General features: G+C 50.5%; 1 protein-coding gene and 1 long non-coding RNA gene across 2 annotated transcripts; one reads left to right on the top strand and one right to left on the bottom strand.

The window, feature by feature from the left end:
• Positions 1-3498: 3498 nt before the first annotated feature.
• INHBB (inhibin subunit beta B) lies at positions 3499-9496 on the bottom strand. Its single transcript, XM_069021028.1, has 2 exons — positions 8892-9496; positions 3499-6227 (listed from the first exon to the last, which is right to left on the bottom strand). The coding sequence occupies exons 1-2, from the start codon at positions 9292-9294 to the stop codon at positions 5452-5454; spliced, it is 1179 nt and encodes a 392-aa protein (XP_068877129.1). The 5' UTR covers positions 9295-9496; the 3' UTR covers positions 3499-5451.
• Positions 9497-9560: 64 nt separating this feature from the next.
• LOC138113392 (uncharacterized) lies at positions 9561-11328 on the top strand. The gene is made up of 3 exons (XR_011152133.1): positions 9561-9618; positions 10185-10332; positions 10773-11328. It is a non-coding gene; the product is annotated as an uncharacterized lncRNA (long non-coding RNA).
• Positions 11329-12283: the final 955 nt, after the last annotated feature.

Below are 12283 nucleotides of genomic sequence, written 5' to 3'. Positions count from 1 at the left end.
GATTAAAAACGCAGTATCTATGGTGAAGGCTGCAAGTTGCCTGCTCAGAGATTCCACTGATGTGAACCAGAAGTTCCTTGCATGTGGTCAGGCCCTAAATTTGATACTGGAATTTAAAAACAAATTAAGATTCCCATGTAATATTGACTGCTTTTTTTTTTTTTTCCAGAGTAAAAGATTTTACAGCATGGAATGCTATATGCAGTGGTTACATGAGTCCAAGTAATTGTACCAATTATATAATTTGATATAATTGCACTAATTACATAAACACATAATAATGAAATATAAGTTATTCCAAGAGCTAAACTGGAAGAACATTAAAGAACCTAAATCTGCTCCCACTTATTCTAGTACAAATCAGAAACAATTCCCTTGAAATCAATGAAGTTACCCAAATAAAATTGGCCCCTACTGTTACAAGCAGGCATGTAAATCCAGCTTTTAGTTCAAGGTTACTGACTGGGCAAGCAAGTGAAAGCTACTGGGGTATTTTGTACTGATGCAGATTGCTAATTCCTTGCCAAAATCCAGTGTATGTAGGGAGATTCATGACAAAGTTAGATGTCTTCTACTCTTGTTCTGATCTGTCACCCAGACACGCATCTGTGGGTTTTGCTAAATCTTATAGCAGCTGATTCTAAAGGAAAAATTGCTTTTTTTAGAAATACTCAGAACTGAGCATGAGCTGGGCCCAATCAGGAATTCCAGAAAACCAGATTCAGGTGTGTCTTTACTTATATTGGTGCTAGCCTGAATTACATTTGCAGACTTTAGGGGAGTTACTGCAGACCGACACCAGCATTAACTGCAACAGACTCTCTTCTTAGACAGAAATTTGCATTTCTGATCCATATTGCAAAATTTTCTCTTACCCTTCCCAATAGAAACCAGTCCATACAAGAATTTCCTTATGAAGGATGCATTCGGTGAGAGGTTTCCCTCTTCTCCCGTGGCAGGTCAAGTGCAGCAATTAATTTTCAGCTGCTGACCTCATCTCTCACAAGTGACAAAGCAAAGAAGGTGAGAGCTCGCAATTTTGGAGCAGGTGTCTATTATGTGTGGAAATATGTGATGTATGCAGAGTTAATCCAACAAGTGCTCTGTTGCACCACATCGTGACAGTCACGCTGTTCACACCATCCTCATTAACACCAGTGGCAGGTCCAGGCACTGGGATGGGGTTTTGCCTGTGTTAGAATATTTTAAAGGATGAAGATTCTCCAGCTCCAGAGATTGATTCTGTCACATGATAGAAGACACTGATTTAGCATTTACAGAATCGAGTTCAAAGCCTATCAAAGACAAGAGAGAGTCACCAAGTCACCTTTGGGTGGGGGGGTATGGATGTGACCCAGCTGTTTATTGAGGTAGAGTACCTAACCTGGCATAAAGCAATGCAACTGGATGCTCAGTTTTATAAGGATGGGAATGACAGATGGGAGAACCCCAAAATTTTTGAAAAGCAGCCATCAGGCTTGGGCATCTCATTTTTCGTTTTGCCTGATTTCAAAAATGCAGGAGGTGGAAGCTGGACAAAGCAGAATTCCTGCACTCCCATGTAAAAAGCTGGCAAGAGCAGTAGCTTTGTCACATCTCTGAAAAATAAACCCAAACTGTCTCAGATTGGTCCCACAAAACTAAAAACAATTTTATTTCATTTTAGCCTTAGAAATCTGTGTGACAGGTTGCTGTCAGCACCAGGATTCAAGAACACCTCACTGTCTGTAGAATGCCCAGAGCATCAAGTGACTCCATGCTGCAGAAAACTCCAATTATGTTCAGGTCACATCGATTTCTAGGGTCTCTTTCACACAAAATAAAAGGACTTGGGAGCCTGGACTATGATCCAGCTCTTCCGACTCCCAGATGATGCCCCTTACACTATCCTGATATTCATGCTCTTCCTTGCATTTCTGTTTCTGTCCCATAAACATCATAACTCTAGCTACAAATCAGGGACCAGAGAAGGCAGGGACAGGGGAAGAAAGCTAAGACTTTTCCAAGAAAAGGGGTGCTTTTTGATGGCCTCTGTGAAATAGTTCAGGATCCTGAGCTTGCTTGTGGGTTTGCAGCGGGATGCAGAGCACAGCCTGTTCCTGCCCCTCACTCCTGGCCAGCCCAAGCTCAAAGTATCCTGGCTGCCAGCAATTCCCTCTTCCCCAGGGCTGCAGGTCCAAATCCCTCGCTGAGACACCCTGCTGTCCTCCTGAGCACAGGAGCCCCAGTGTCCAATGCAGGGCTTGGCTTTGACCCCAGGAACCAAACACTTTCAATTAAGAATGAAACCTAACTGGAGCCAGCCTCTGGGGTCTTGCATTTCAATGGGCAAGATTTCTTAATATATCCCATTTTTTAAAGTGCAGCCCAGTCTTATTTGTAATGACGGTGTCATATTAGGGCAAACATGCCTTCAGACTGAAGGGATGGGTATTGGCCACTGATTCCAAGGGGAATTTATTGAACTCATCAGTAGCACAGTTGACCCAGGGAACAAAAACCAGAGAGAAGGCTGCTGAGAGATGAAGCAGCAACAGTGAGTGGTTGGTGGCTGTGACAATCAATGTGCAGCTCAAGGTGGTGAGAAAGCTGTGAGATATTCAAAAAATTTGATCTGCAGGACAAAGTTCTGAGAAGCAGATTGTTGACACAGTCACAGCAAATTACTCTTCCAGGTCTCCTGTTTAACCCCAGCGCCTGGCTGTGAAAGCTGGGCAGAGCTACACCTGAATGTGAATTGTAACTAGAACCCATCATTAGTTGCATGATCTTGCTTCTTCAACACTTTTCGGGTTTCAGGGTCAGATCTAACATTTGCTAAGTCAACAGAGGTCCTTCTGTCAGCTTCAGCTGGCATTTGCTTAGGAGGAAGAATTTATCTGTGAAGATCAATTAAATCAGTATCTGGATATATGTGCAGCTGAGTGCTTAAGTATTTCTCAACATTTTGGGGGGGTTGTTAGTAAAAGGGAGATATTTTACTAAAAAGAGAAAACACCCTCTCTTGGTGTCAGCTAGTTTTGGAAAAAAAAAAATTAATCAAACTTACTATTGGTCTTTTATTCCTGGAAGTGCTTCCCACATAATTTTTTTTGACTTCTTCTAAGCAGTCGGGGAGTGACCCGGAGAAGAAGTTACATTCTTACACAGCAGGTGAACCAGGAACTTGCTGTAAATGACCTGCAGGTATGCGGAACAGCGCCGTTCCTGCACCCAGAGCCCCTGCACTGCTGCAGAGAGAAAGAAGCAGATGCTTACATGTATAGACAGCAGTAAAACTGGAGTGTAACATTTTTAGGATCGCAGCTGAGCTCTCAGACAAGGCTTTCTGCAATGACTAATACGACTACGGTCTAATGCGACAGTTCACCGTCTGCAGCCTATTCAGTCCTGAAAGTAAGCGAGTTCCTCCAGATGTTACACACTGAAAAAAAAAAAAAAGAAAAAAAAAAAAGCACATCCAGTTTTCAATCTTTTTTATTTATTTAAACTGTACACAAATGTAAAATACTTCAACAGCAAATCTAAGTGAAAATTGTTTGGTTTAAATTATTATGGAACAGAACCTAAAAGGAACTTTATTAAATAAACATAAAAATTGGATTTAAAGGATGCACATATTGTAATGTATTCTACAATAGTCACTTTTTTTTTTCACTCTACATTCCATGTGCGTATGGTATAGAAAAGACACTGAATAGAACAAACAGAATCCATTTTGTACCCTGAAACAATTGGTAGGCCTCGTGAGGGATTGCTCAGTATGACTACATGATATATGATGGCTTTGCCATCTCATAAAAATTATAACTAATATGTTGGCCTCTTTGGTTCCAAAATTTATGTATAATACATTTAACTGTATTCATTTTTTGCTGCTATAAAAATAACATTTTTTTTCAAATGGCAGTTTTTGACTAATCATGCAACTAAATCAGTGCAAACATTAAAAGCAATCATTCGCTTTAAAAAAGAAGCAAAAGATTTAATTTCAAGTATAAAAAAATATAAAAAAGTCATATCATAAGTCCAGTTTTGTCTAGTATGGGTCAACACTTTAAATTGCATAGCTCATGCGGCACCTGTTTACCTAGATAGTGAGCAAAGATAAGTGCACTATCAAGTACCACTTTTCAAGGCATTGAAATTTGCAAGTGCTATTATACGTGCATTCAAGCAGTTTGCAAGTGCTATGCTGTATCATTATTTTCTGATCTTTATGGCCATCCTTGACACCTCCTGGTAAGGAAATTGAAAGCACTCTCCTCTCTCCTCCTTTCCAAGACTTGTAAAAATGTTCCTCGCCTGTTATTAAATGCACTGCATTTCCCAGAACGTCTCCACTCTGCCGCTGTCACTCCTCTTTAGGGTTCATTGGTTTAGCCGTGGTGGCCATTGCTTGTTTGCTCGTCCCCCACGTGACGTGGCCTTGCCGAGTCCCCCATTGAAGAACACAGGTTGCAACTTTGACTTTTTGTTCTTCAAACAGTGAGAGATGCCAACAGTCAACACAGTCCAGATATGGTATTGATTCCCTTCTCCAAGACACGGCGCGTGTAGCCAACCATGGGCTGCTAGTGGGTAGTGAAAGCATCGAATCACACCAGCCCAGCTTGTGACTGCAACGGCCAGGTGTTAGAAATACAGCAGTTTCTTACATGTCTGTCCCCTTTTCTCTCTCTCTCTCTCTCTGATGATACCACACGATTCCTTGCTGGAAGTGCTGTAAGAAGAAGCGGGTATCTGTGATGTTTATGTTTAGATTAATTTAAATTAAGAGGAAGTGATTGCCTCCCAAGGCAGGTGTCCTGCAGCTTCCTGTTAGACCTAAGAGGTGACAGTCGACTTTTTTTTTTTCTTTTTTGTTTTTTTTAATTTTCTAAGTTTGGTCATTTTGACACCTGCGTGCAAGAATACGTTGTGTTCTCACAGTCTGTGCTTTTGCCTGAGCAAAGGGAGCTCATTTCGGTCTGGCTTTGCCGGCGGGCGGGGAAACAGCTGCTCAGCCGTTCACTCGTACTGGCAGGCATTTGGGTCCGTCGTCACTGGTCACTGACTTTCTGTGCTCATGTCCCTTTTCCGAGCTGCCTCGTGTGTGTGTGTCTGTGTCTGTGTCTGTGTGTATGAGAGCGTGTTTGTGTGCGTGCCCACATTTTGTGTGTGTGTGTGTGTGTGTGTCTTTAAGATATTTCATAGCATTAACTTATAAGTGGTAGAATATATAAGTGTCCATGATCCACAAACTGCCACTGTCCTGACACCAAAGTGAAATTATTATTTTTTTCTTTTTTTTTTCTTTTTTTTTTTTTTTGTCAAACTTTTCCACAGTGACTTTCCAACACTGATGCCTGGATACACAGTGAAACTTCCTCCAACACCATCTTGTACGGGAATGTTTCTCTCTCTCTCTCCCTCTCTCTCTCTCTCTCCCCCCCCAAAACACACCTTAAATCAAGCACAACCACATTCTTCCACAATCATATTGGGAACGTCCCTTTTCACAATGTTGTATTCATCATCAAAGTACAGCATTGACATTGTGCTAAGTTTGGTTGGAATGCAACAGGAGTTCACGGTGCCCGGGTTCAGCCCCCGCATTCGGTACTGATTCACGACAGCGGTGTGAAAGGAGGAAGCCGACCCCGGGACACCGGCCAAGTAGGCCGGGCAGCTCCCTTCACAGTAATTCCCATAGTAACCTGATGGTGCTATGATCCAGTCATTCCACCCAATGAGTCTAAAGTCAATGTAAAACTGTTGCCTGCAACATAGATTGGTCCTGCCATCGCACTCCAGGCCTCTTTTCCGGATCCTGTGTTTGTTATCAGCGAGGCGGGCTTGCACCACTAAAAAAGGCCGGTGGGATTCCTCCCCGGGGTCCACATAAATTGGCAGCACTGAATACTCTTCACAGCCCTCACATTGAACATCCAAGTTCAGTCTCCTTTCTCCTCTCTCAAACAGAGCCTGGATCGCCTCTGTCATGGGAAAAGTGTGCCAACCACTTCTTTTGAGATCAACTTTCTTTTCAACCACATTCCACTTGTTGCTAGTGTCCGGGTCTTGGAAATAGACTTTGACTCTTACTTTTCGCCTGCTGCCTTTCTCTAAGACATATGGAAGCAGCTTCAAGTAAAGCCACAGGCTGGCTTGAACGACAAACAAGTTCTGGTTCCCTTCATTCGAGATGAAGAAATAGAGGCGGACTCTAGATGAGGCCAGATCGTCTGCAAGATAAGGAGAGATCAGCAAGATTAAGTCAAAAAGGAAACATTAGCTTGTGTGCCTTTCTGGATTCAGGGACAACACTAGAGCACAGCAGATCGAGCGAGCGGCGACGGGGCTGTGCCAGCCAGAAGGCATGCACTGCATCAAATATCCCCAATTTGCAATCAGAATTAATTGAAAAGGGGACTCCCCACAGCAACCTTCAACATCGGGCTGTAGTCAGATGTGTCAGATCCACAGACATCAGTAAGAGCTTTCCAGAATATATGTTTTTTCCAGCCAGCCAGATTTAAAGATGCTACAGCAGCACCTTGAAAAAGACCGGCACCAGGACTAGGACTCTGTTATCTCATCAGTTTAAGAATAGTTTTAACTTTCAGCTACCTGCCAATTCTCATGGGGAGAGCTCTTTCAATAACCACTAAAACACCAATGCCAAACGAGGGATTTCGTTTCGATTTGCACATATTCTTGTCGCGGTTTAAAGGAGCGGATTCACGACAGAACGGAAAATATTTCAGTAATGTGCCTGCTTGTCCAACAGATCAAGCTAACCCCCACTTAGTCTGGTAGAATATCTGCTATTATTCATCATTTCAATCTCTGCCTTTTCTCCCCGAAAGGATGAACTCCCATACGAGGCAAGGCAATGAAGCGGTTGTTCCCGCTGTAATGCCGTTATTGGCTGTTCTCAATACGCTTTTCAGCAACACCAGAATTAAAGGAGAGAAATTGTCACAGAAAACCAAATGTCACCAAATGTCTGACATAACCCCTTATTTGTAAACAGAAGAGCCTGCTGCATGAAATATTTCAGAAATACCAGCGGCCTTCCTGCAATTTTGTACTCTAAGTCCTAACTAAATTTGGCGTAGGTGATAAATGTGCCGGCCTTTATGGCGGAGACCGTAATTCTGGTCCCTGAATCATAGCATCCCAATTGCTATTTAAAATTATTGCTGGAAAGGCATTTTCTCATCTGCCCTTATCGGTTTTGCTTCCGTCTGTACAGAGCTAAATGTAGATTTTTCTGCCTTTTCCTTCCCTAAGAATCTTTATCATTTTTGTCAATCTCTGAATGGGGTTTTTTGCGTAGTCGGTGTCTTCATTTGTTACCCTAGATGCCTTTCAAATGTGCCTCCAGAGCCCATTCAGTACCTTGTAATAGTTCAGTGACAAAAATTTTCACTGTGTTTGTCTACGTTTTACATAAAGTCAATTTTGGAAGTGTTACAAAAGACAGCGATTGACTGAATACTAAATGGAAGTACAAGCCCACCCCCGATTTCCCAACAACAGCCTATTAAAAAATAATAACCCCCAAAATGTACACTAAGAAAGCCTTTCACATGTTAGTAAATACACAACTTTTTCATAAACTGTGGTGACAGTGACAGAAAAAGAACAGTACGGTGTTGCTGCACCGATCCACATCACTTGTGTTGTGTGAGATTATGTGTGCTCATAAATTTTGTATGTGAATATAACAAGCATATGTATAATGCAACAGATCCCATAGATACTGTAAATGTATATGCCTTTGGTAAGTGGGAGGGTAGATAAAGAAGATGAGTGGGCAGCATACAGGATAGAAAGAGATTTATTTTGTGGACAAATGATATATAGATGCCACAAGAAGATAGAGAGAGAAAAACGAACCAAGCGATAGAGCGATGAAGGAAAGGAGAGATGGGCAGATAGACAGGAGAGAGGTAATTTGCAGAGTGATGGTGTTACAGCCAGATGTGCAAAGTTCACGGGGACAGTGGTTAAACTACTGGAAAGCTGTGCTGAAGGGACTCGGTGACACATAACTGCAATGGCTGGACAGGACTGAGATGGCTGGTACCGTGGGGATGGAGGGCAGTTAGCAAGCGGACTGACAGACAGAGAGGAGACAGACATGCTTGGTAGGACACCGCATACAGTGGGCAAACAGACAAGGCCAATACTGCAAACGAAAGCTAAATAAATGGGAAACAAACGGAAAGACAGGATGGGCAAATGCAAGCCTCAACAGACAGATGCAGGCAATGAACCAGCTGAATGTGCAGGGCAGACAGACAAGGCAAAGGATGCAAGAGATGGAGCGGGACAGGCAGAGGAGGGACAGTGGGACACGCAGGGACGGAGACAAACCCCGGTGCAGCTGGAAGGACGGCCGGAGGGGAGCCGGGGGGCACAGAGGCTGCGGAGGGATGGAGGGACAAGAGAGGGGAGTTGCAGGGCACAACCCGGGGAGAATGCCGGGCACGGGGGCACAAGCAGGGAGGACGGGAAGGTGCGGGCAGGGCCAGGGCGAGACGGTGCGGGGCAGAAGGGAGAGCGAATGAGGTGGAGGGCAAGAGGGTGAGCTCGGCGGCCAGGTGCCTGTAGAAGGCAGAAGGACAGGCAGGAGGACAGGCAGGGTGCGCGGGAGGCCAGGCAAGGGCAGCCGGGGAACTGCCAGGGGTCAGGCAGGCGGAAAGCGAAGGTGGGCAGGAGGACAGGCAGGGCGAGAGGGAAGACTGACAGGGGTCAAGCAGGGGGACTGACAGGGGTCGAGCAGGGGGAATGACAGACGGGGCGAGGCAGGACAGGCGGGGAGCGCGGCAGGGCAGGGGCCGCGGCGGGTCGGGCAGGGGGGCGCGGGCGGCGGGGGCGCGCGGCCGGGCGGCGCCCACCTGTCTCGGCGAAGCTGATGATCTCGGAGACCGGGTCGTGGGCCGGGGGCCCGGCGCTCGCCTGCCCGTCCAGGCTGGGGATCTCCACGCGGCCGTCCTCCCGCACCTTGCCGGCGTGCAGCTTGCGCAGCGCCGTGACCATGGCCGCCTTGGGCACGGCGTGCGTGATGTTGGGCCGGTCCCGCATCTGCAGCCGGCTCAGGATGTGCCTCTTCACCGCCTCCAGGAAATCCCCGTCCACCTTTCCCGGCTCCTCGGGCCGCCGGAAGCCGCAGGAGGTGCATGTGTCCTGCGGGGAGCCGCCGGCGGGGGCCGGCGGGGTCGGGGTGGCCGCGGCGCCCAGCAGGAGCAGCCCGCAGGCCAGCAGCGCGGCCAGCACCCCCCGGCGAGCCGCCCCGTCCATGGCGGAGGAGCGGGGGGCCGAGCTGGGGGCCGCCCCGGAGCGCCGCAGGGAGCCCGTCTGCAGGCAGCGCCGCTCCGAGCGCTCCGCGGCGCGGAGGGGGCGGTGGCAGCCAAGCTGGGGGGCCGCAACCGCTCCGCGCAGGGGGGGAGCCGCGGCGGAGGGAGGGGGCGCCCGGGGAAGCGGCGTGTGCCGCCGGGGAGGCGGAGGGGGGAGGCTGCACGCGCAGGCACCGAGGGCGAAGTTGGCGGCGGGGGGGGGGGGGGGGGAACAGGCTTGGCGTGCACGGAGAGAGCCCGGCTCCACGGGGGAGGGGGACGGCAGCAGGTGAGGGGGTGGCTGCGGAGCCCGGGGAGGAGGGAGGGGGAGCGGGGAGCGAGCCGGAGGTGCGAGGGGATCCGGGGAGCAGGGGAGAGGCGGCGCCGCTCTGCCCCGGTGCCCCGCGTCGCTTCAGAGGGGCATCCCCGGGCGCAGTCGCTCGTGGTCCATCGCTCGCTTCGGCAGGTCCGGGCGGGCCGCGGAGAGGAGCTCTCTAGTCCAGCGTCATTGAGGGGGGTCAGGGAGATAAACGAAGCAGATTTATATACAATCCAATTTATAGCCTGGAAGGAGGGGGGGGGGGGGGAGAAATGCCACTTGTACCCCCCCGCCCACTCCGCCCCCGCAAGACAATCCGTGGGTGCAGGTCTCTGAGCAGGTCGGCTCCGCGCCGCTCGGTTGTCCCCCTTCAGCGCCCGCTGCTTCTCAACGTGCCATCAAAGTTGACCCGGAGCATAGCTGGGGAAGGAGCCGGGGGCGGCGGGCAGGGGGTGCGTGGCTGGCAGCTCCACTGTTGCGAGTCTTCTGGCCCCACCGCCCCGCTTATTATTAGCGAGATGCTTTTATTTTCAAAGCACCGCGGAGGGTCCGGAGTCCGGCGCGGATGCGGTGGCGGCGCCCGGGGACCCCCGGCCGCGGGCAGGGCACCGCACGCTGCGCGGCGCGGAGCGGGGAAGCGGCGCGATCCCGGCGATCCCAGGAGAAGCTGCACGGATCCACTCGGTCAGACCAGCTCTTCGGCTCGCTCCCTCGCTTGCTCTTTTAAACAATATCTCCCTTGTTGGTGGTTTGGGTTTTATTATTATTATTGTTATTATTATTTTAAGTGTGATTTTTGTTGTTGTTGTTGCTGCTGCTGCTGCTGCTCCAGTTAATCTGTCTCCCTCTCTGCGTCTTTTTGATCTTTCGCTCGCCTTGTGCTGGCTTGAACGCTGTGTTTTGTTTTGTTTGGGGTTTTTTTGTTTGGTTTGGTTTTTTGGTTTTTGTTTTTGTTTTTTGTTTTTCTTTTTTTTACGCGTCTGATGTTCCCTCTCGGATCCGCAGTGAAAGGTCTCGGGGAAGCTGCTTGCTCCTCGCTTATCTTCTCTGATCTCCTCCTGCTAATTTTTTCCCCCCTGCAAAATCACGACATTGTGGCACTTTCTACTGAAACTTTTATACAGGAGTTAAAACCACGTGGGAACTCCAACCTATAACAGAGACGCCATGGGTTCCTCACTATTTAGGAGATTAAGTTAAGTCTTTTGCCCCCTGGGCTATTACAGTAACTTCCTGATGTGGAAATATTAACTATGCTGTTTCTTTAACTCCCCCCGTCCCCTCCCTCCCTCCCGGTTCCTGCAAACACACCCACCGCACACCGGCTCGCGTCCCTGTCCCGTCGTCCGGCAGGACGGACGGACGGACCCCGAGCGGCGGCAGCTCTGGCCCCCCTCCCGCCCCGGCCGGGAGATGGATGCCCCCTTCTTCCCCTCCCCCAGTGCTCCTTGCCTTTTAAGCACTTGAAAGAAGAAGTCATTAGAAAGTTTACCGTCGGGTTGGCTTTGCGACGGGGCGGGTTTCTGTTTGTTTATTTGAATGGGCCGGGTAGCCGGGGCGGGTGCCGCGGACTGTGTGTGTTTTCCGTGGGGCAGGAGGGACGCGGAGCCTGTCGGAGGCAGCGGGGGGAGGGGGACCGGGGCGGCGGCCGAGGGCAGCCGGGAGGGGAAATAACGGGACCGCCGCGCTCCCGCAGCCGTGGCGGGGAGCCGGCAGCAGCGCCGGCCCTGCCCGCGCCCGGGGAACGGGTTTTCCTCCGCGCCTTGGCGGGGCAGCGCCGGGCTTTGGGGCGGGGGGGGGGGGAAGGAGCACCGAGGCAAAGAGGATGGCTGTGACACCCCTCGCAGGGGGCCAGAGAGATTCCCACCGGGCTCCCACAGAAACCCTGCCCGGGGGCGAGCGGCCAGGACCGGGGTCGAGGGGGCGGGGGGAGAAGCCCGGCGCACATCGGCGGCCGCGGCAGCACCGAGGCGGCACCGCGGCCGCTCCGCGCCCCGGCCGGGCCGGGCCCCCCCCGGGGTCGCGCTCACCTGAGCGGGGCCCGCGCGCCGCCGCCACAGGGGAAGCCTGGGCCGAGGGCGCCCCCTCTGGGCCGCGCCGGGAAGCGGCGGCGGGGCCGGGCGGGGTCACCGGGGAAGCGGCACCGGGGCGGCGGGACGGGGACAGCGGGACGGGGACTGCGGGACGGGGACTGCGGGACGGGGACAGCCGGCAGCCCGTGCGCACCCACCGACGCACGGCAGGACCCGGCCGTGGGGCGCGCTGGGGAGGTGTCCGCGGGCCGGGTCGGGGTGTCAGGTCCCGCGGAGGCGAGGGGCTGGACAGCGGGCAGTGCGCGCCGGAGCCGGAGCTCTGCGCTGGGCGAAGGAGTACCTTGGGCTGAGCCTCCTGCCCGGGCAGCGGGGCTGCCGGCCCTTCTAATCGCATCTACTTTTTTTTTTTTTTTTTAAATAACAAAGAAAAATCTACCTTCAAGAATGAAGACAAGTCTCAAGACCTTCATCTTTTCACCGAGCCAGATGGTGCTTTTCAAGGGGCAGATGCAGGACACACAAATTTCAAGCATGACAGCAAAGAAGTCCCTTCTGCTCGTTTCATTTTGTAGAAGAAGAAAAGAATAAAACTTCTCATAGAT

Source organism: Aphelocoma coerulescens, chromosome 7 (genome assembly GCF_041296385.1).
Source record: "Aphelocoma coerulescens isolate FSJ_1873_10779 chromosome 7, UR_Acoe_1.0, whole genome shotgun sequence".
NCBI classification, from domain to species: domain Eukaryota; kingdom Metazoa; phylum Chordata; class Aves; order Passeriformes; family Corvidae; genus Aphelocoma; species Aphelocoma coerulescens.
This window is presented reverse-complemented; position numbering and strand designations above follow the sequence as displayed.

Coding starts and splice junctions, on each gene's coding strand:
- INHBB (XM_069021028.1), bottom strand. CDS start 9,294: ATGGACGGGGCGGCTCGCCGGGGGGTGCTGGCCGCGCTGCTGGCCTGC. Junction 6,228..8,891: donor CATCAGCTTCGCCGAGACAG/GTGGGCGCCGCC, acceptor CTTATCTTGCAG/ACGATCTGGCCTCATCTAGA.